The sequence below is a fragment of the Armigeres subalbatus genome, chromosome 3 (assembly GCF_024139115.2).
Source record: "Armigeres subalbatus isolate Guangzhou_Male chromosome 3, GZ_Asu_2, whole genome shotgun sequence".
NCBI classification, from domain to species: Eukaryota; Metazoa; Arthropoda; class Insecta; order Diptera; family Culicidae; genus Armigeres; species Armigeres subalbatus.
This window is the reverse complement of record NC_085141.1, coordinates 148,145,367-148,170,096: the sequence shown is the minus strand read 5'-3', so window position 1 is coordinate 148,170,096 and position 24,730 is coordinate 148,145,367. Positions and strand designations below refer to the sequence as shown.

Below are 24,730 nucleotides of genomic sequence, written 5' to 3'. Positions count from 1 at the left end.
ATTAGATTGGCTCTAGAAACAGCTTCAAAAAACTTCAATACACCCCTTAATAAAGTAGCAACAAGAAACTAACGTGTTTGCACTCTGTGGGTGACTTGGTTATCGAAATAAAAAACTTTAGCAGTGAACACTCCCGTGAAGTCACTTTAAGGGTTGAACAAAAATGAAAGTTGCAAACACAATAACAAGAAGATCATTCAGAATAAGTGTAAGAAGATCCTCTTTGCGCAACTCTATATAATAGACTCTGGTCTCGCCGACATTTCTCACCAACACGAACGCAGGTTCGTGGTTGCAAACAATCCCATTTGATTTTGCCGTGACCGCCGTGACAGCTGCTCGTGGCTGCAAACAAACCGAGTAAAAGTGTGAGTGAAACGTGCGTGTACGTACACGATCGCTGAAAGCCTAATGGAATCTGCTGATGGGCGATGGGTCTAGTTTTGTTTCTTCTGTGATTAAAGTTTAATTTATTCCAATGACTCTTTATTAACCGAAATGGAATCGAAAGATGATGATTACTGGAACGACTCTAGTAATAAATCTTTCAACTTCGATGAGGAGGACGTGAGTTAATTTTTGTATATTTTAAATCGTTGCTCAACAGGTCAACCGTATTTTTATTTACCTATTCCCTGTTAACAGGTGGCTGTTCTTGAACTCCCAAACGGATCTAGAAACCGGCGAAGTCTGTTTGGTGACGATACCGCATCGGAAGTCAACTACGTCTATGTCCAAAATGAATTGCCCTTGCATTTGGTAATCTCGGAAGCGGATCTTACATCCATATTAGAAGATCAGTCCCGCAAAGAGATTCCCCTGCCGAAGGGAATCGGCATGGAGGAGGAGGTGAAATGGCTTCGGAAAAAAATGCAGGAATTTAACTTTGCTCCTTCGGCCTCGTTCGTAGTAGCCAAGCTTATTCTAGGAAAATGCTGTTCACTGGAAATGTTCAGATCGTTGCATGAGAAGGAATCATTACTGGACGAAGCCATAGCCAGTGGGAATGGAAACGCTATACTGAAAGTTATGCTTTTCTTGGAGAGTACATTGAAGAAGAAATTGCTCTATCGATTACTACAAACAAGGCCGGGTGCAGTGAATCATTATATAAACTACTTGGCCTTGAGACTACAGGTTACCGAATGCACAGACTTGCTAACGTAAGTAGACAAGAAATGATCGTTCGCGAACAGACTCTTAACGTTGGTAACATTTTCAATTTAGGTACCTTGGTAGACATCATGAAGCAAGTGTAAGTTAAATATTTGAATGCAAACATCACGATGTACTAACCTCATGCGTGAATCGTTCCAGTTGCTGCAATTTTCCATCTATGTACGAAGCACTTCAAACATTGAATTCAAACGACAAAGACTGAAAAAAATCTATTGTGATTACTTCTCACAGCCCGGAGCAAATAGTTTTTACGCTGGTTTGGTTGCAAATTATATCAATCTACTAGGTATGGAAATTATCGATTTTTTACCTTTCTAGTATTTTTTTTATATATGTATAGTAAGTTTGATTCTAGTTCCAGTCTACGACTGTTATGTTCTTACTCCGGAGGTGATATTCCCTTGCTTCGGCGATCGAAATGCGCTGGTTGAATGTTCAAATTGAACTGTCTTTATTCATTTATTATCGAGTTACAGGTTTACCTACGGAAGGTTCTTGGAGTCATTCTCTGGTTGATATCGTGAGCGAATTTAGGGAGAGTACGAAGTTGATAAGAGAGTAGCCAAATGGAGAAGGCGAGTAATGGCCTTTGCTTTGCTATCTCAGCAATGGGTAAACCATTGCCGATGTGGAATATGATCATGTCTATTGAAAGTCATCGAACTACTTTGTGCACGTATTGCATTTGTTGCAATAGCAGTTCGATGGCCTAGGAATATTATATTTTCTCACGATGTATTTGCATTGAGGTTTGTTGCCATGTGAAATGCACACGTTACACCATCCCCCTAAAGGAAGAACAGGAATAATTTATACTAGACTCCAAAGACCTTTCACAGATTTAAATCTACATAGTATAAAATGACAATTTCTTTTCTTCTTTTTTTTTCGAAACATTCCTTCCCCTGAGGAAGAGTTATGTATTATTATATTATTTGAATTTCACAAGTCTAGATTTATGAACTGTAAGACACTTGTTATTACAATCATTAATAGTTACGTTTGAAACTTCTACTTGAATTACTCTATATGGACCTTCGTTAACTTCATCCAATTTATTACGATTTTCTAATTTAAGGTAAACTACGTCATTTACTTTTATTTCGTTTTCTTGAATATTTTCATTTGCTTTAATGGTACGTTTGATTTTACTTTTTTGAATGGCATCCAAAACATTTGCGTGTGCTACTTGCAATCTAAACTTCATTTCTTTATCGTATGCTTCATGATTATACAATGGGCTTATTTCTGATAACATGCTTTCAAAAGTATTAGTTTTTCGACCAAAAAGTAGTTCAAACGGTGTGTAGTTGTGATCAAGGTTTGGAGTTGTATTATAACAAAAACTATAATACGGTATCCAATTATCCCAATCACTATTTCTATCGTTGCAGAAAATTCTCAGGTACTGATTAAAACACCTGTGATTCCTCTCCAACGCGCCTATTGTCTGTGGGTGGTATGCAGCGGAAGTTTTGTGCGTAATATTTAACATTTTACAAACCTCATCAAAAACGGCTTTAAATTCCGTACCTTGATCGGATATTTTTCATTGGACCATTAGCAAGTATACATTTTTCTACAACAGCTCTTGCCACAGTTGACGCAGATTTATCAGTTATTGGTGCAATTATAACATACTTAGTGAAATCACACTGCATTGTCAGGGCATATCTGTTTCCGTTGACAGATAATGGAAACGGTCCTACCGTGTCTATCGATACAACGTCGAAAGGTTGTATTGGTGTAGTTGTTATGATAGAGCGTGTTTTAACTGGGATGAAATGTTTATTCGATAAGCATGAAGAGCAAGACTTCACGTATTCTGAAATTGTCTGTTTCATGTTCAACCAGGAATACATTGCCTTAATCTTCTTGTACAGTCGATTAATACCTAAATGTCCTCCTATTGGTGTATTATGATATTGCTTTAAAACGTTTTCGATTTCGTTAATGTTCGTCAATATTTTTGGCTTTTCATAAATTAATATGGTACAACTCCGAAGAATTGTATTACCTAGTTCTTTGAATGAGTTCATATCCATTAAATTGAAAATGTTATCATTTTTAGCTATAGCTATTCGTTGAATTGTGCTTGTATTCCTTGATTTATTTTTACGTTCGTTCATTTTTGCGACTGAGGCCTCAATCGTTCGAAATATTTGTTGCAACTTATTTATTTTATTTCTATGCATTTGGAGGTTGCGCCCTAAGACCAACTCTCCTGTGAATTTTTTCTTGTATAGTAAAATATTTAAATTATTCATATCGTACCAGAATGATAATTTTGGTAATTCAAAAGCTTCATAGTTGTTCAATGTCTCATAAACATGGAGTTGATCAGGCTCCTGTTGTTGAGTATTAAACTTAAACTTTTTTTCTTTAGTCATTGCACGTGTTGTAACGTACATGTTTTTGAGAGATTCTGTATTAATTTGTACCCTTGAAAGTGCGTCAGATATAACATTAGTTTTTCCTTTTATGTATTCGACTTTGAAATCATATTCTTCTAAATCCAATCTCATTTGAGTGAGTTTGGATGAAGGTTATTTCATGGAGAATAAATACACGAGAGGGCGATGGTCGGTTCGTACAGTGAACTGTCTCCCATAAAGGTATGGTCGAAAATATAGCACGGCCCAATGAATGGCAGTAAGCTCTTTTTCAATTGTAGATTTATTCAATTCGGTACCATTGTGTATTTGGGCAAGCACTACTCCACAGGCTACTTTCGAGGCATCTGTAGTCAGTATAAATTCTTCTCGAAAGTTAGGATATTGGAGTATATTTGGAGATATTAAACATGCTTTTAAGGTTTTAAATGCTTCTTGACATTCAGTATTCCATTTAAATAAAACATTTTTTCTGAGTAACATATTCAGTGGACTGCAAATATGAGCAAAATTAGGGATGAACCGTCGATAGTAATTGCAGAAAGCAACAAATCGACGTGTTTCATCTGAATTGGTTGGTTCTGGATAATTTAAAATAGTTTCATATTTATTTTTATCAGGTTGTATGCCAATGTCGGATACGTGATGTCCTAAAAAGGTAACTTCACTTCTGAAGAACTGACATTTACTTGGGTTTAATTTCAGATTGTGTTTTCTTAAGCACTGAAATACTTCTTGTAGATTCGAGATATGGTGTTGTATGGAACATCCGATGACAATTATATCATCATTTTTGCACATTCCGGAGGGAGACCACTTAGTGCAATGGTCATCATCCTCTGGAAGCTGTTTGGGCTGATATTTAACCCAAACGGCAATCTGTTAAATTCGTAGTGTCCTGTGCTCGAAGAAAAGGCTGTGAGATGTTTACTATTTTCTGTTAATGGTATCTGATGGAACCAGCTGTTTTACATCTACACATCATTAGCGATTAATATGTAAGTAATAAAAATGGGAACTACCGAAACAAAAGAAGCGAAAAACAGTGGTGATCCCCAGGTTCAGATCCTGAACCAGTTGAATTGTCATGAAGAACGTCACGCCGAACATGAAGTGAAGTTGAACATTATAATTGTAATCGTTATGCTGCAATTGTTGATAACGATATACCGGATTTACAAAAAGAACGCGCGGGTGCACAGGCCTGGTAGCGAGTCACTTTTTAGTGACTTGGTCACTATTATGAGTCTAGTCACTAAAAAGTCACTATTTACATCCAAAAGTCACTAAAGTCACTATTTTTTGGATAATGGTCACTAAAGTCACTATTTTTGCATTGCCTGTTGTAAAAAAGTTTTAAAATAAAAATCATTTGTACCTAGGTATTCAGAGTTGGCATAGCACACGCACGATCCACGCAGAGCACACATCTTCCAACGATTTGTGTGTAGAGCGCTGTTTCTCACTACTGCGAACAAAACCAACCACTCACTCCCAAGCTCCATGACGCTGCGCGAGAGAAGGTTTGTGTGAGCAACTAAACATTTGATGTGAGAGCTGCTGCGTTGCGAATGGCTGCCTTCGGTTCTGCGTCGTATCTGAGCGGGAGCAAATGATGGCTCAGTGCCGCAGCGCTGCGCGTACACTGCTGCGTGCACTTTTCTGTGCTCTCGCAGTGTTAAAGAAAAAGCTAATTAATCGGCGTGCTAAGTGTAGTATGAGCGTCGATCAATAAGTTGGTTTGCTTGTTTGGTGTCTTTGCCAATGGATTATTTTCGTAAAGATAAAGGTCCCACATGGGGTGGTTTGAGAAATGTCTTTATAATTCAATGCAAGTAAACGACATTTGCATTTTTTTTTTCTTGAATTAGAAATGAAATGATAATTATTCTAAACGTTGAAGAAATGGACTTTTGCGCTTTTACTGTTTTTCCGATAATTTTGACTTTTGGTTAAAACTAATTTAATTTCAAACGTGACAACAAGGTTGAATGCCGTCAAATTTCCTGGAAGCATAATGTGGAGGCACAATTATTATCTTCTTCTTTTTCTTCTACCGTGATGTGCCCTAATTTCGCGCGCGCCCTAACTTCGCGCATTATAAAATCATTAATTTTTTTCAATTTTTGGGTACCAGTCAAAATTGAAAAATCTGGAGGATATCAAAATATCATTGTTGTTGAATGTTTTTCACGAAAGAATTTGAAAAACAAACTTGGTTTAGTACCCCAAATAAAATTATTTTCAAGAGGTGAGCCAGCCTAGGGCTGCAAACCTCTATAATAAAGACATAAAAAAAAATTATTTCAATTTGGTCCTCCCATCGACCGCCATATTTGCTTGTGCTTAGCACAGAGACGAAGAACATGACCCAAGTAAACAAATGATTTTACTGTACAAAACTGGCTACTTTTTGGAAATATTTGTATCCATTATGCTCAGTTGGATATGTTCATTCATCCGTACTATTGAAAAGTGTGAAATTTTATGTATTTTGTGTTTATTTATCCTTTTGCTTTGTGCGCGAAATTAGGCATATGAGAGTGATTATTGTTTACGTTTATTATTGTTACGTAGTTTCATTTGCAACATTCTGATGAAACAAAAGCAATAAAATGCACTGGACAGTTTTACACTGAATAGAACCCGAAGAGTTCATTCACATACGCTTTTTATCTAATTTTTAAGCGTATAACCACCGACATTGACTAATGCTAATGATGCTAAACTTAAGTCGAGGATAAAACTACAGCAGCTTTTTAGATAATGTATTGAGATTCTCACGTCCGAATGTGTGAGTGGCGATAAAAGGAAAACAAACACTCCTAGATGGTGCTACTCAGCAAAGTTTGGGTAAAAATGAGTATATTTCCATATAATTTTTGACTCCTTCGCAACCATTGTGATGACTCGATCAATTTTGAGGTTATGAGCAGAAGGAAAACAAACATGTATTTACACATGCCGAATTGCACATCAGTGTGTGAGCGTTAAACGTCACTCATCTCTATATAATATTGAAGATTTCTTATATAAAACACATATTTGAAGATGTCCTATGTAAGAGATAGCAGAATTTAAGACGTTTATACATGTCTCGAAAATTAAAAGCTTTTTTAATACACCAGCTAAACATTGATCATACAATGCCTTTTTTTTTTTCCTAAAATATGGTTTATATTTAAGAAAAAACGATATTCAAGAATTATGACTTGCGTCAACTAAAATTCATGAAGTAAACTCCAGGGTCGAAATATAGTGGCATACCATTTCGACTGAAGAATGGGTCACTGACGGCTGTCTGATACCGTTATCTGCATATTTTGAACAATGGATGCATGCTTCTATTTGTCAATTGATTATATTGCATCAAACCAATAACGATATTCAATTCCAAACATGAGCGAAGTTAGGAACACTTTTGCGCAAAATTAGGAACTATCCTATTTTCATGCGCGAAATAAGGAACATACAACGGTCTTAGATTCATACCGCATTTTTTTTAAATAGCAGCCAAATTTGCAAGTAACATTTTTTTTTGAGAAACTAGAATCCTTCTACTATACGATGCAGTAGTAAATGTTCCCAAATGGCCACTACAGCGTCAATGCTTTAGAGCCACAGATGATAAATTCACAGCTGTTATTGATATATAAACAACTGCACCGGTATGAAATAAAGAATACAATAACTTCATGTTATCGTGTGACCAACTCCAAAAAAAATTCCTAACCGAAAATAGAGAAAGAGTAGACACGTGGGGAATAAAGAGAGTCTGAAAAATTCATTTGCATTTTGTTGGTTACATTAATGGATAAAGTGGAACGTATTTCTTATTTCATGATAAAAATAATGAAATAAACTAAAATATTTAAAAATTACATTAATAGAAAAAATGATAATGAACTTGAAATTCAATCGTTGTTGGCATTTTAAATGCCAGCATACTAAGAAGCTAATGAGAAGAAATTTGAAATTCAATCTCAGTAGGCTGACAGGAATTCTAGATGATTCGAACGGTGAAAATAAACGATCATTCAGTGTTATGTTTTTGAGGCGTGAACATGCGAATTATCCTTCGGTGTTCCGCGCTTGTTTTCGTTAGTAAAAGGAAATTCGGAAGACGGATTTGCTTGGCTACGACAGTGGCTATCCTTAATAACACGTAGGTCCCAATTTTGCCGATTTTTAGTAGAATTTCATTGAATAATAATGAATAATAACAATAATGTTGTTCACTTACGCATGCATGGGGAAATATTTTCCTTTATAAGAGTTTAAAAAAAACTTTCACAGAATCAGGCTTTGTGTGCGCAAAATAAGGTACTTCTGCGGTAATGTCTTATTAGCTCAAAATATCATGCGGTATTGAGCTTAATCTATAATTAAAAAACACAATAATAAAGTATAAAAACATCAAAATATCACGCAACGCTTTCTGCACCCTATTTACTCGATTCTTTGGGGAATTATTATTCCCTAACGGAACCGCAAATCAAGTCAATTTTGGGTTCATTTCATTTGAATCTGCCTTCACAGTGGAAAAAAGCCAAATTTAAGTAAAATGCAAGAAATCGGAGAGTACAAACTTTGCCCACCACAACCCACCACAAGGTTTTATCAATTCAAATTTATATTATTTTACTTTCGACATGAGCTTGAACCTCTAAGGGTTCGTTCACAAATTACGTAAGGCTAAATTAGGCAATTTTTGACCACCCTTCGTAACACTTTTTGTGTAAGTGGTTTCATTTTTTGTATGAATCGTGATGCTCGGTGTGATCTCTCCCCTTATATCCTCTCCCCGTTACGTAATTTGTGAACAGCTCCTAATGGTTAAAGTCTTCTACCGTGTAACACCAAATCCACCGTTTTGTAGCTTATTTGACTTCCATTCCTATATAACATTTCATTATAGCAGTAACTTCATTAGACATCTTCCGTCTTCTGCAATGAACGAACTCTACTCTTTATCTCAAACATAGCTAAGCGCAGTGTGATCTGCGTACGCTGCTCTGCGCACTCAGCGCTGCGCGCTTAACTGTGCTCTTATTTTATTTTATCTGCTGTGCGTGGATTTTTGGCTCCTTTTCACTTTTGCTTTCGCACACATTCGATGCGAACTGTGTGGAATAGCCGGGATCGTGCGTATCGTTTGAGTGGAGAAACATAACAGCGCGCACTCCCTCTCTCACTGAAAGTAAATGTGTGCTGTGCGCGAAATCTCTTGCTCTTGATACGCACTGGGGAGTATGCCATCTCTGTGTATTATGATCAACCAAATCAAATGTGTTAACTGGCTTGGTGGTCATGGTGTGGCTACAACTTCTGCCTCTTACGCAAAAGGTCGTGGGTTCAATTCCAGGCCCATTCTATTTCTATCTTCTACGTTACATCTTGACTAGTTCAGGCGGTTCGATATCTGAGCGACAAAGCTCGTTTCTGGTGTCCAATTTACATATACCACCTTTCCATCACTACCACATTAGCAACAACCCGTTAACCAAGACGAACCTATGCCATGAAAACCCATAGATTTCAATAAAATTCCGCATGAACTCGTGGCTAGTCCAGATGCGTTCTCGGCTTACAGTGGGCGAGTGACTGCATCATCAATTCCTTCCCATCCTCGATAGACCGTGAGGACGTGACCAGCGCCGTTATCTACCATTCAAAATACAAGAGCTCTCGGACTGCGTACATTGAAGTTGGAGAGTAAATCCCATGCTTCTATCCATTGGTTCCCTGTGCAATTACGATTGTTCTGGTCAATCACGGAACTACAAAGTGCACGGTCATCTTACCCATGATCAATCAAATCAAATGTGGATCTGGTAGTAATATATTAAATTAGTGAAATATGCACCCGAAAAGTTCCAAGTGTGTTGTGGAAATCGTGAGGTTATTTCCGATTCATGTCAAGTAAACTATGATCTTTTTTCACGAATTTTGTTAAAATGCGAAATACGAACCTCAAGTAAAGAGTACAGAATCTAGAAGTTTTGGTACCAGAACCACATAGTCTGCGTAGAATAATGAGCAATAAGGGCGTCGATGTTAAATGGTTGTTAAATCCGTTTATGGTTGTTAAATCCGCCTTGCGACCTTTCTAGATAAGTCTCGAAGAAAAAAATGTAGAAGTGATTCTATTTATTAACAATTAAGAAAAGATACCCAAAAAACTAGTGTGGAGGTGAATGAATTGGTCGGAGTTTTTAAATCTAAAACAAAACCAAAAAACTAATTAGATTTAAAAGATTTTTTAACTCGAGATTTTTGGCCACATATTTTTAGTTAATTTTGATACTAAAGTCTGCCATTTAGAAATTAAAGTTTATTAGAATTTTTGGATTGGTTTTATTGGATTTTCAAAATTTTTCTCAGAATGCCACGGTGAAAACTTCATTTAAATTTGTTATTAAACCATAGTTCAATAACAGGTAAAATCGTATTTTAAAAATTTCTTCATCATTTTAATTACTTTGTATTTTTTTCAAACAAATGATCATATTGTACGTGGATTTCTCGCTTAACTTTTCAAAAGGTCCTAAGTAACATTTTTTTCATGAATTAATTTGAGTACCGCAATCAACAGACCAATATGAAAGCTTTTGATTGTACTACTCAAATTAATTCATGAAAAAAATGTTACTTAGGTCCTTTTGAAAAGTTAAGCGAGATTTCCCTATTGGACCCGACCGTTCGAAATAGTCGCTCCTTGAACGGTCGTTGAAATCGCCGTTTTCACCTTCACACCCATCTTCATAGTAAAATCTGTCAAAACTGGCAAGTCTGCCACGTGCTTTTTGCTGTTTCCCTCGGACTTCTCTTTCTTTTTCCGATGTTTTGACATCTGTTTCGATAGACAAGGAGCAAAAAACAAGGTAATCTACCAAACATTTATTGAGTTTGGCAAACCTTGCTGGAAAAGGGAACGTTTGAAACAGGCAAGTGAACCGACCTTCGAATCCATTGGTCAAGTAAATCCACAATAACAATTATTTATAAACTTTGTGAGTCCAAATAGTCTAGGAATCTATAAGATAAATTTATATAATTCTTTAGCTGTAACTTCGAGCTCATACTAAACAACAAATGTTGTTGTAATCATCCACATAATTTTGTGATACTCATGAGAGTGTCGCAGACGCTGGCCTCTTGCTTTCATCCTCTCCCTTCTTACTTCTTCTGATAGCATTCTACATAAGGATTTCAAAAATAACACACTAGTTTGCAATCTACGAATTAACAATGCTAATGCAACTTGTAGTTCTATACTGCCGTTTTACGCATAATTGTCCCATGTATATAGGGAATCCCAGCAAACATGGGACAAATATGCGTATGACGGCAATATACCCGGTTCAAAACAACATACAAAAGTCACTCTTTGGTCACTTTTTATTTGTAATTGAAAAGTCACTATTTGGTCACTTTTTTGTCATCGTTGGTCACTAAAGTCACTATTTTGAACGGCATTCATCGCTACCAGCCCTGGGTGCAGGCTCTCAAAGCAGCCAAAAGCGTAGCTGACATATCCAGAATTTGAAGTGCATCCAGTGTGAGCGGAACTATCCATACAAGAGTGCGCGAACAGAAACACAAACGTTTATAAACACATGACTTCATGTAAAATTGTGCCGCGCAGTGTACTGGTGCAAAATATGCGAAAAATGGCGGTGCCGGAATGACGAGAACAACATGTACATTTCATACGAACATTAGCGGTGCCAGAATGACGAGAGCAACGAATGGCATACTGATGGAACCAGCTGTTTTACATCTACACATCATTAGCGATTAATATGTAAGTAATAAAAACAAAAAAAAAACAAAAATTTTTTTTAGTAATATCCAGTGTAAAATTTTGTAATCTTTTAAATGTTCGAAGACTTAGAGGATAACGTACAATATTTAATTAAACTACAAACGAACTTATCAAAATCGAAAAATAATAGAATAAGGACCAATACCCTTCAGGAAAAACTGTTCTTGGCAATTCAACTATATTCAAATATAGAAGAAAGTTTACTTATTCATGAAAAGGAAATTCCAGAGAAGAAACTTCATTTCTTTATAAAAGCTTCTAGGGACGCTCTTTATGAAATTAACCAAATAATAAAACAAAAGATTAGGGAAAACGGTGAGGAAGCAGAATCCGTGAATATTGAAAAAATGGCTTCACCTAAAGTTGACTTGAAATTGAAAACTGCTTTAGTCCAAACTTATGATGGCTCGGCAGAGCACCTTACAACATTTCTTGACGCAGTGACGCTTTTCAATTCTAGTGTAGAAGAAACTTTTGCGGATGCAACTGCAGTCCAAAAGAATGCCGCGGAAACAACCGTTGTTCGGTTCGTCCGTACACGCTTGACTGGTAAAGCCCGTCAGGTAGTAACAGATAATCAGACACTCGCAGAAATTTTAGACGCAGTAAAAACCCACTGCGCATCGATAGTTACTGCTGAAAATTTAATTTCCAAAATGTCTACAATTAAACAAAATGATGATGTATCTAATTGTTTATTTTTTTATTTTATTTTATTTTATTGATGTATAAGGGGGCCGGGGGCCAAGTCACCGATGTGAATTTGAAATTCATATCGTCCATGATACACCAGGGACTAAAGGATAAGGCTTCAAAACATCTTTACCCATGGGGGTTTTAAGTTTTGCGGGATATACTGCTAGTATATCACTGCCTTAGGAGTATGGGCAGGTTGGGGATATTTTTATGATGAATATTAAAGCTGTGGAGAGATGTCGGTTATAATATTTGATTATATGTATTAACTTTGATTCTAATTATAAATCACAAAGAGCTTCCCTTGTATTTAGGCGGTTAAACAAATGTGTTTGTTAGTATGTCGTGTTGATATCTGTATTCTTCCAGTTAGAGTTGTCTGATGTTACAAATTTTAGTTGTCCAGCAAGGTAACCCTTACAAATCCTTACTCCTAAATGATCAGTCTATTCGTCATTACAGTCTGCTGTTAAGGCCTGATCTAAACAGTTCTTATAGTCTCTTTCAATATTGTTCGGAGTATTCAGTGTGAGTGGTATTGTTTCGAAGTAGTTTTCTCATCAATAGCGTTTAAGTAATGTCCCCATCAAACAGAAGAAGCTTTAAAAGTTTGTTCAAAATCTTAATTTTCAATCGCGAGTCAGTGTTAATACAATTATGTTGATGTGTATATGGTATAGGAATTGCGATACATCTCGTTAAATTGGAATTGCTGACTATATTTCAAATAAACACCTTTCATGAAAACGTATTTTGAAACTAAAATATCGTATTACAATTTGATGAATATCAATAATCGTCCAAAGTTTTGAAAATTATCTAGTGAAAGCAGTCGAAATTGAATCGAAAAGCCAAAATGGGCCACAGTTCAGAACCGTTCACCAAACAATCTTAAAAAGTTTGAGCCTGCTATTTTAACAACTACATATTTTGAAGAACCATGTTCCAAGAAAACGCCTGATACTATCTTTGTGGACTTATGACGCCCTTGCATAGCATCATCATCGTCTCGGAACTAGATTCAGTCAGTAAAGATTTCAAACCATTTCGTGAGCTTCCATTTGATGATGGGCTTAAAACGACATTGATTGATCCTCCTCACGACCTTAGGTTGTCAAACTATTAGTCATGTAGAGAAAAGGATAGTGGATGAAAGCATCATATGGTCTATTCTCATGCACATAGGTGGCTAAGGTCTCAGTTAAACGTGACTCTATCTCTTGTTTTACCGTCTAGCGCTGATCATGAGTTCATTCCCTATCGATCGTTAACTGTGTTATAAGATAGTCAACTAATTTTATTTGTCTTTCAGAATACACTTAGTAACGTCTCCTATGCCCTTCAATCTTTCTTTACATTGGAGTATGTATTATTTTTCCTAACCCGAAAATAAAATAAGAGCGAAACAGGTTTGTTTATACGTTGATCCATGCAGTGAAAGTAAGAGTAAAACAACAAAGATTACTGAGAAGAAATAACGGATACAATCACCATATATAATGCAAAATTAGTAAATCTACAGTATCTACTTTCACTACTTACTGTATACTGAACTATGAACTACAATTGGTGCAATGGATGATCGTTTGCTTCCCAGTCTTTTGTGTTAGTATTTTGTTAGTTAAGACTGGTACTAGACCCTGCCGGAACCTCCGCAGCATATACTCAAGAAAATGTTGTTAGATCATGCGACACCTTCTATAAGTATTTGCAAGGAGGTATGATATATCAAGTGTTTAATTATTTTCTATATATTGGCAAAAAATACTCGACGCGTTTCTGTTAATTTGAAATGTTACCGGGTTTAAAGTACATACTTCAGTACTGCTTAATAGTGTAACCATACTCGGATGCAATTAAATTCATCTCGTTTTCGTCTAACGGTAATGTGTTGAGTACTAATAATACTAGCAATGTGTACTATAAAAGAACAAATTATTTCACAATTTTAACAATATACAGACACTTGACTTATCAACGTTGACCCCATCATCCATGGACAGGGAAATGATGATGTATCTAATTGTTGTGACCAAATTGAAAAAAATTACTACTCAATTAAAATCAGTCTATATGACTGACAAAATACCAGAAATTACGGCACACAAGATGGCAACGAAATGTGGAGTAGATGCCCTTGTCTAAAATTTCTGCGAGTGTCTGATTATCTGTTTCTACCTGACGGGCTTTACCAGTCAAGCGTGTACGGACGAACCGAACAACGGTTGTTTCCGCGGCATTCTTTTGGACTGCAGTTGCATCCGCAAAAGTTTCTTCTACACTAGAATTGAAAAGCGTCAATGCGTCAAGAAATGTTGTAAGGTGCTCTGCCGAGCCATCATAAGTTTGGACTAAAGCAGTTCCCAATTTCAAGTCAACTTTAGGTGAAGCCATTTTTTCAATATTCACGGGTTCTGCTTCCTCACCGTTTTCCCTAATCTTTTGTTTTATTATTTGGTTAATTTCATAAAGTGCGTCCCTAGAAGCTTTTATAAAGAAATGAAGTTTCTTCTCTGGAATTTCCTTTTCATGAATAAGTAAACTTTCTTCTATATTTGAATATAGTTGAGTTGCCAAGAACAGTTTTTCCTTAAGGGTATTGGTCCTTATTCTATTATTTTTCGATTTTGATAAGTTCGTTTGTAGTTTAATTAAATATTGTACGTTATCCTCTAAGTCTTCGAACATTTAAAAGATTACAAAATTTTACACTGGATATTACTAAAAAAAATTTTTTTTTTGTTTTTATTACTTACATATTAATCGCTAATGATGTGTAGATGTAAAACAGCTGGTTCCATCAGTATGCCATTCGTTGCTCTCGTCATTCTGGCACCGCCAATGTTCGTATGAAATGTACATGTTGTTCTCGTCATTCCGGCACCGCCACTTTTCGCATATTTTGCACCAGTACACTGCGCGGCACAATTTTACATGAAGTCATGTGTTTATAAACGTTTGTGTTTCTGTTCGCGCACTCTTGTATGGATAGTTCCGCTCACACTGGATGCACTTCAAATTCTGGATATGTCAACTACGCTTTTGGCTGCTTTGAGAGCCTGCACCCGCCCGTTCTTTTTGTAAATCCGGTACCGTGGACCCCCGGTAATATGACCGCTTTTAATCTGAACACTTTTTAATTTGAACCCGTTCGTTTGAACATCGTTCGAATTAAAAATTGTTCAAACGTCATTTACCACGTGAAATCGAGAAAAAAATGGAACATCGTAAAACGGAACGCAGAATCAAAACAAACCAGCAAAGAGAGCAGCCAGAAACCAGTTTTTCTGATGCAAATAGAGTAACCAGAAGTTCAAATTAAAAATGAACCCCGTTAATTTGAATGAGGTAGCGTTCAAATTATCGGGGGTCCACGGTATATCGTTATCAACAATTGCAGCATAACGATTACAATTATAATGTTCAACTTCACTTCATGTTCGGCGTGACGTTCTTCATGAGAATTCAACTGGTTCAGGATCTGAACCTGGGGATCACCACTGTTTTTCGCTTCTTTTGTTTCGGTAGTTCCCATTGTTAAAATAAAATTTCAAACACTTTCACGCAGCAATGTTCTAATGTATGGCATTTATCGCCATTTCATTAATTACTTTGATTTCTTCTACGTATTCAATGAAGTTTTTCACCAGGGTTTTAATTATTGCCGTTATGATTATCGCCAGGGTTACAGCGACGAAACACTTTGTAATTCTCATTTTCTTTAATTAACCACCTTTGTTCACTGATTCTCCTGCTCGCGGTTCGCCATGTTATATTCTTACTCCGGAGGTGATATTCCCTTGCTTCGGCGATCGAAATGCGCTGGTTGAATGTTCAAATTGAACTGTCTTTATTCATTTATTATCGAGTTACAGGTTTACCTACGGAAGGTTCTTGGAGTCATTCTCTGGTTGATATCGTGAGCGAATTTAGGGAGAGTACGAAGTTGATAAGAGAGTAGCCAAATGGAGAAGGCGAGTAATGGCCTTTGCTTTGCTATCTCAGCAATGGGTAAACCATTGCCGATGTGGAATATGATCATGTCTATTGAAAGTCATCGAACTACTTTGTGCACGTATTGCATTTGTTGCAATAGCAGTTCGATGGCCTAGGAATATTATATTTTCTCACGATGTGTTTGCATTGAGGTTTGTTGCCATGTGAAATGCACACGTTACAGGACTGTGCTTAATATCAAGTTGCACGGCCCTCCTTGGTCCAGCGACAAGACGCGCGGCTACAAAGCAAGACCATGCTGAGTATGGCTGGGTTCGATTCCCGGTGCCGGTCTAGATAATTTTCGGATTGGAAATTGTCTCGACTTCCCTGGGCATAAAAGTATCATCGTGTTAGCCTCATGATATACGAATGCAAAAATGGTACCTTGGCCTATAAACCTCGCAGTTAATAACTGTGGAAGTGCTGAATGACCGATTCTATAACATCCCCAGAATGCACAATATCCCAGTTTTTTTTATATCTTTATAAAGATTCCTGCATCGCAGAAAAAAGATTTTGGCAACTAAAAAACTGGTACAGTATGAAGAGAATGGCTCGGAAAAAAACTACTAAGAAGTACCGTGATGTGCCCTAATTTAGCGCGCGCCCTTACTTCGCGCATTACAAAATCATTTATTTTTTTCAATTTTTAGGTACCAGTCAAAATTGAAAAATCTGGAGGATTACAAAATATCATTGTTGTTAAATGTTTTTCACGAAAGAATTTAAAAAACAAACTTGGTTTAGTACACTAAATAAAATTATTTCAGTTTGGTCCTCCTATCGACCGCCATATTTGCTTGTGCTTAGCACAGAGACGAAGAACATGACCCAAGTAAACAAATGATTTTACTGTACAAAAGTGGCTACATTTTGGAAATATTTGTATCCATTATGCTCTGTTGGATATGTTTATTCGTCATTACTATTGAAAAGTGTGAAATTTTGTGTTCATTTAGACTTTCGCTTTGTGCGCGAAATTAGGCATATAAAGTAATCAGGGTGCCTAATTTCGTTTATTGTAGTTGCGTAGTTTCATTTGCAACATTCTTATGAAACAAAAGCAATATAATGCACACGACAGTTTTACACTGAATAGAACTCGAAGAGTTCATTCCCATACGCTTTTTATCCAATTTTCAGGCGGATAACCACCGACATCAACTAATGTTGACTTGAAAAATCTTATAGATTAGTGCCTGCAATAGCTATCGAATCCGATGTGTAAAATGATGTTAAGCTTAAGTCGAGGATAAAACTATAGCAGCTTTTTCGATAATGTATATAATATTGAAGATGTCTTATATGAAACACATATTTGAAGATATCCTATGTAAGAGATAGCGGAATTTAAGACTTTCATACATGATGTCTCTAAAATTAAAACTTTTTTTAATACACCAGCTAAACATTGCTCATACAATGCCTTTTTTTCCTAAAATACGGTTTATATTTCAGAAGAAAACGTTATATTAGGAATTATGACTTGTGTCATGAAGTAAAATCTAAGCAAAGCTTCAGAGGGTCGAAATATAGGGGCATACCATTCCGACTAAAGAATGGGTCACTGACGGCTATTTGATTCCGTTATCTGCATATGTTGTACAATGAATGCATGCTTCTATTGGTCAACTGATTATATTTCATCAAACCATCGTCACTGTGGGTGTGGTGGATCAATCTGTTTTTTTTTTATATTGAATCGTTTGTGCGAGAATTATGTCTCTATTTATGGTTTCTTCTTGTAAGTAATTATCGTCCTTACATTGAGGAGAATTTAAATAACCATACAGGGGGTACCTCATACATTGAAATTTTCTGAAGAGGTACCACAGAAGAAAAAGGTCTACACCGCTGGTGTAGATAATCATCTTTGGCGTTAAGATTTTTGTACAATTCATAATACTATTTTTATTAGATATTTATTTGGGGTCTTGCGAGCAAAGGCGTAAACCAGAGAAATAGACGGCTCACTTAGAACAAAATACTTTCCCGTAAAAATCGTATCTCGTTGATTTGTCTCAGTCGATCCTTTGGCTTATTTAAGGTCAACTTTTGCAAAAACCCATATCTGTTGAAGCCTCTGACTATTTTTAAAAACGAAAACAAAAACCAAAAATTCACCCGATTTTATTTATTTACTAGCTTTATGTACCCGGCCTTGCTCGGAATTGCCAGTTTGATTCGCAGTTTTTTTTTCACAATCGGAAAATGAATAAACCAATTGGTCAACAGGATAATTGCGTTATCTTATCGATACTTCATCATTTGATCAAAAGAAGGCAGATTTCATTTGAAAACATTGACTGATTTTGGAAAAGGGAGCGAACCCATAATCGCCATATTCCGGGCAAACGTCTATTTCTAAAGAAGGACAAACATCCACCGATGCCTTATTCCGAGCAAACGTCTATTTTTAAAGAAGGGATCACATTCACCATCCAGAAGGAAACACATTAATCATTGCTTTTTACGTTGGGCAAACCATGATTTCGATAAATGGTTGAATTGATCGATAACTAAACAATACAATAATGGGTTCAGAAGTTAGGCTGGAGCACACACACAAACATACAAACATTGAGTTTTATATATCTCGGCAACTTATTCAAAACGACGTATGTGATTTTGTAAACAAAGATGCATACGTCGATTTGTCAAATATGATGACACTCCCACGCAAACCAATACAACGAACATGTAGCCGAAACCTCCCCTACCTGTATGTGGCGATAGTTTGCGTGGGAGTGCTATCAGATTGCAGAAATCAACGTTTAAATTTTTGTTTACAAAATCACATACGTCACATACGTTGAATAAGTATCCGAGATATATAGATAGCTAATAGCTATATGTATCCGGCTTTGCTAGGGACTGAAAAGTAAATTATAGAATTAAAATGTCCAATGCTGTAGCACGAAACCCACAGAGGTAGATCTACCGCTCATAGAATTGAACCTTTGTATCAATATATTTTTATATCTTTGTTTGGCCCTACCTTTTCAATAAACATCTTCCAAAAATAGAGAATAAGTGTACCAAATCTGGTTGGAATTTATCCTGGGAGTTACACTGAATTGCTCATTTTTAAAGACAACCTTCCCCATAACTTTCCTTTTCCAAAATGACCCTCCACCTTCTTTGTTATCTTCTCCTTAGAATAGAAAATGTGTGCACCAAATTTGGCTGAAATTGGTCCTGGGAGTTGGGTGTTACACTGAATTGCTCTTTTCTAAAGACAACCTTCCCCTTACCCTCCCTTTTCCCAATGATCATCCCACCCTTTGTTATTTTCTCCTTAGGATAGAGAATGTGTGTACCAAATTTGGATGAAAGCGGTCCAGGGTTCAAAAGAAACACTGAATTGCCTGTTTTCTGAACAATACCCCTCCCCCCAGACCCCTCCCCTCTTTCCCAAATTACACTTCCATGTGATCGACTTCTCTTAGTGAATATGTGTACAATATTTGGTTGATATGGGTACTGGAAGTTGGGAGTAACACTGAATTGCTCGTTTTATAAAGACAACCCCATACCCTCCCTCTTTTTACAATGACCGCCCCACCCCCATTTGTTATCTTTTCTTTAGGGTAGAGAATGTGTGTATCAAATTTGGTTGAAATCGGTGCAGGGGTTCAGAATTTACTCTAAATTACCCGTTTTCTGAACAATACCCTCCCTCCAGACCCTCCCCTTTCCCAAAATCTCTCATATGATTGTTTCCTTATAGTGAATATGTGTACAAAATTTGGTTGAAATCGGTCCTGGGAGATGAAAGTTACACATAATTGTTCGTTTTCTAAACAAAACCCTCCCCTTTCCTAAATGACCCTCCCACCCCTTTGTTAACTTCCCTGAGGATAGAGAACGTGTGTACCAAATTTGGGTGGATTCGGCCTAGTGGTTCAGAAGTAGTTAGCGAACATACATACATAGATTGGTTTTTATATATATAGATTTAATTTATTATTATCAGACTAAAGCCGGAGTGGCCTATGCTGCACATAAAAGTCTTCTCCATTCAGCTCGGTCCATGGCTGCACTTCGCCAACCACGCAGTCTGCGGAGGGTCCGCAAATCGTCGTCCACCTGATCGATCCACCTTGCCCGCTGTGCACCTCGACTTCTTGTTCCCGTCGGATCGTTGTCGAGAACCATTTTCACCGGATTACTGTCCGACATTCTGGCTACTTGCCCGGCCCAACAGCTGATGCAACTCGTGGTTCATTCGCCTCCTCCACGTACCGTCCGCCATCTGCACCCCACCATAGATGGTACACAACACTTTCATTTCGAAAACTCCCAGTGCGCGGTGGTCCTCCACGAGCATCGTCCAGGTCTCGTGTCCGTAGAGAACTACCGGTCTTATAAGCGTTTTGTAGATAGTCACCTCGATTTCGTCACCACCGATAGAAATTCGTGGTGGGTGGCTTACATTGACCTCTCTTGAGCCTCTTCCTATCATGTACTTCGTCTTCGACGTGTTGATGACTAGTCCAATCCGTTTAGCTTCGCTTTTCAGTCTGATGTAGGCTTCCTCCATCCTCTCAAAGTTACGTGCCATGATATCAATGTCGTCGGCGAAACCAAATAACTGGACGGACTTCATGAAAATCGTACCACTCGTGTCAATCCCTGCCCTTCGTATTACTCCCTCCAAAGCGATGTTGAATAGCAGACACGAAAGACCATCACCTTGCCGTAACCCTCTACGCGTTTCGAAGGGACTCGAGAATGTCCCTGAAACTCGAACTACGCACATCACCCGATCCATCGTCGCCTTGATCAACCGTATCAGTTTATCCGGAAATCCGTTTTCGTGCATTAGCTGCCATAGCTGGTCCCGATCGATTGTATCATTTGCGGCTTTGAAGTCGATAAATAGATGATGTGTGGGCACGTTGTATTCGCGGCATTTCTGCCATACCTGACGTATGGCGAACCTCTGGTCTGTGGTAGAGCGTTCACCCTTAAATCCCGCCTGGTACTGCCCCATGAACTCTCTTGCAATTGGTGTTAGTCGGCGGCATAAAATTTGGGAGAGTACCTTGTAGGCGGCGTTCAGTAGTAGGTAGTAGTTGCTACAATCCAGCTTATCGCCCTTTTTGTAGATGGGACACACGGCACCTTCCATCCACTCCTGCGGCAGAACCTCATCCTCCCAAACCTTGGTAATCACCCATGCAGCGCTCTAGCCAGTGCTTCACCACCGTGTTTAAACAGCTCTCCTGGTAGTTGGTCAACTCCAGGGGCTTTGTTGTTTTTCAGCCGGCCGATCTCCTCCTGGATTTCCTGAAGATTCGGAGCTGGAAGTCGCATGTCCTGCGCGCGTGCTCCTAGGTTCATTACCATACCGCCCCCGTTGTCTGCCATATCGCCATTCAGGTGCTCTTCGTAGTGCTGCCGCCACCTTTGGATCACCTCACGCTCGTTTGTTAGAAGGTTCCCGTTTATGTCCTTACACATATCGGGCTGTGGCACGTGGCCCTTACGTGAACGGTTCAACTTCTCATAGAACTTTTGTGCGTTATTAGCGCAGTACAGTTCCTCCGTCTCTTCACGGTCTCGATCTTCCTGCTGGCGCTTTTTCCTCCGGAAAATCTAGTTTTGTCTGTTCCGCGCCCGTTTGTATCGTGCCTCGTTCGCCCTCGTGCGGTGTTGCAGCAATCTCGCCCATGCTGCATTCTTCTCCTCACCTAACTGCTCATATCCGCCGTCATACCAGTCGTTCCTCTGCTCCGGAGCCACCGTGCCTAGTGCAGCGGTTGCGGTGTTTCCAATTGCGGATCGAATATCTCTCCAGCCATCTTCAAGAGATGCTGCGCCTAGCTGCTCTTCCGTTGGGAGTGCCACTTCCAACTGCTGCGCGTAGTCTTGGGCTAGTCTGCCGTCTTGTAGCCGCCCAATGTTAAGCCGCGGGACGAGTCCGACGCGTGTTGATCACCGTCGAGAGTTTTGAGCGCAGACATACTGCAACGAGGTAGTGGTCGGATTCAACATTTGCACTGCGGTAAGTTCGTACGTTCGTGATGTCGGAGAAGAATTTACCGTCGATTAGAACGTGGTCGATTTTGTTTTCCGTCACTTGATTAGGTGATTTCCATGTGGCCTTGTCTTGCGGGGGAAAAAATACTTCGAACTATCATTCCGCGGGAGGCTGCAGAGTTTATGCATCGTTGGCCGTTGTCGTTCGATACGGTATGCAGACTATCCGGTCCGATGGCCGGTCTATACATTTCCTCCCTTCCTACCTGAGCGTTCCTGTCACCGATGACGATTTTGACGTCCCGCAGTGGGCATCCATCGTATGTCTGCTCCAGCTGCGCGTAGAACGCTTCTTTCTCGTCGTCGGATCTCCCTTCGTGTGGGCAGTGCATGTTGATGATGATGATAGTTGAAGAAACGGCCTTTTATTCTCAGCTTGCACATCCTTGCGTTGATTGGCTGCCACCCAATCACGCGTTGGCGCATCTTTCCCAGCACTATGAAGCCGGTTCCCAGCTCGTTGGTGGTGCCACAGCTTTGGTAGAAGGTAGCCGCTCGATGCCCGCTTTTCACACTTTCTGTCCTGTCCAGCAGATTTCCTGCAGCGCTACGACATCGAAGTTGCGGGGATGTAATTCATCCTAGATTATCCTGTCGCAACCTGCGAAGCCTAGCGACTTGCAGTTCCATATCTGTTGAAACCTCTGACTATTTTTCAGAGGCGTCGCGTCCGCATGTGCAACCTGTGCACTGCACATGTTGCAATTTTATCCCCAACATTTAAACTCTAGATAGATTTCTTGTCTTTCTAATCCAAGCATGTATTTGAACTATGTGCATTTGAAAGATGTTTCATGCAAATTTGACTATTAGATACATACGGAAAATATTCATGTTTTTTTTATAGGCGGCATGTGATATGAGGCAACCAAATGCTGCGATGGGGACGCGTTATATTTTTCTCTACGATACCGAACCGACCCACCGACACCCCATGTTGTATCAACACGGAACCTTCAGTCGAGAACGTTTTGTCATGCATCATACACGCATTATTTTGTACACAGAAAAAAAATCCATGGTAACGGTTACTATTTTGTAGACTACGCCATGTTTTTAAAACAACCACAAATTTTCAGTTAAATTAACCAGGCATTCGGACAAATTCACCACTGATTCAGTTCATGCAACAACATTCCACCAGGACCACAGTTGATTTTTACTGCGCGCATGGTAAAATCAAACGGGTTTGTTGTCTGCTGAAAATCGTCGGTGCATATTCTTAATTTAACCCTCGGAATGGTAGTTTCGACCGTAACATTTTTTTGCGTGTATGTGTGGATCATCTGCTCTAACCGCAATCAGCGATGTATAGGTAGTCAAAGCGTTCCTCGCAGGCAGTACAGTGAACGTTCGCTAGTTGGGTTTTTTCTAGTTGGGGCGCTTTTTAGTTGGGGGTTCGCTAATTGGGGCGAAACCCAATTAAAAAGCAGCTAACCAGCAGAATGTGATGTGAAAAACGCGTTGACGTTTTGTTTCCGTGTTTGAGAGAGAGAGAGAGAGAGAGAGAGAGAGAGAGAGAGAGAGAGAGAGAGAGAGAGAGAGAGAGAGAGAGAGAGAGAGAGAGAGAGAGAGAGAGAGAGAGAGAGAGAGAGAGAGAGAGAGAGAGAGAGAGAGAGAGAGAGAGAGAGAGAGAGAGAGAGAGAGAGAGAGAGAGAGAGAGAGAGAGAGAGAGAGAGAGAGAGAGAGAGAGAGAGAGAGAGAGAGAGAGAGAGAGAGAGAGAGAGAGAGAGAGAGAGAGAGAGAGAGAGAGAGAGAGAGAGAGAGAGAGCGCGAGAGAGAGAGAGAGAGAGAGAGAGAGAGAGAGAGAGAAGAGTAAAGCGCGAGCATTTCTGCTTCCTCAAAGCGTTCTATGACGAAAGTTCCCCTTTGTATAAGCAACGCGAAGCAAAAGCGCTTTTGATAGGGACACGGCAGGTATTTTCGTCTGTTCGTCATAGTCTCGAAAACCAATAAAAGAGACGCTTTTTTGTAAAACTCATACGTACCAAATCGTAAGCTCAGGAGAAACGTTCTGCTATAGTGGAGTTCTAGCAAATGTACGTTGCTTTCGTTGGTTTTAGTCCCTACGACGATGGACGGAAATACCTGCCGTGTCCCTATTTGATGTTAAATGGGATGGCCCGTTTACCCATCCACTAATCCTGACGACAATCTGTCCGATAATACTAACGTGACATTAGCTCAATTTAAACAGAAATTGTCATCTGCTAATAAGCGCAATAAATTCTGTTTACAAATACGCCTATTATATTAGACATTGAAGTATCCGACAATATTAACATATTGTAAACAGACATTTCATCTTCTGATGAAAATCTATATTGTCGCAGAATTAGCGAATGTAAAACGGGTCAACATTTTTAAAGAAATTTATTTTTAAAGGTTTTTTTTTTCGAGAAATCCAATATATTTAGTTAGGGAAGGGGTAAGTCAAACGTCAATGGTCCACACAAATTTATGAAAACGACATCTGTCGGAAAACTTCTCGACATCTGTCCAGTCCTGAATATTGATCAAAGATATAAATTGTAATTAGAATAATTATTAATTGAAAAGTGTAAGGGCTATGAACTTCATTGTTCTCTTT

At 38.6% G+C, this 24,730-nt stretch overlaps 1 protein-coding gene across 6 annotated transcripts in view; it reads left to right on the top strand.

Annotated features, from left to right (window-relative positions):
• The first annotated feature begins 363 nt into the window (after nucleotides 1-363).
• The window catches only part of LOC134224891 (vacuolar protein sorting-associated protein 16B), a 92,707-nt gene continuing 68,340 nt past the window's right edge, over nucleotides 364-24,730 (top strand). For 2 of the 6 annotated variants that reach the window (XR_009983097.1, XR_009983098.1), the window contains exons 1-4: nucleotides 369-567; nucleotides 646-1,163; nucleotides 1,228-1,255; nucleotides 1,318-1,465. Coding sequence is in view for 3 of the 6 variants with exons in the window: in XM_062704536.1 (XP_062560520.1) it covers nucleotides 499-567; nucleotides 646-1,163; nucleotides 1,228-1,255; nucleotides 1,318-1,465 (763 nt within the window). In the remaining 3 variants the exon portion in view is untranslated. Of the gene's footprint in view, nucleotides 568-645; nucleotides 1,164-1,227; nucleotides 1,256-1,317; nucleotides 1,466-24,730 lie in introns of all 6 variants that reach the window. The other 4 variants (XM_062704536.1, XM_062704537.1, XR_009983099.1 and 1 more) reach the window with 4 other exon arrangements.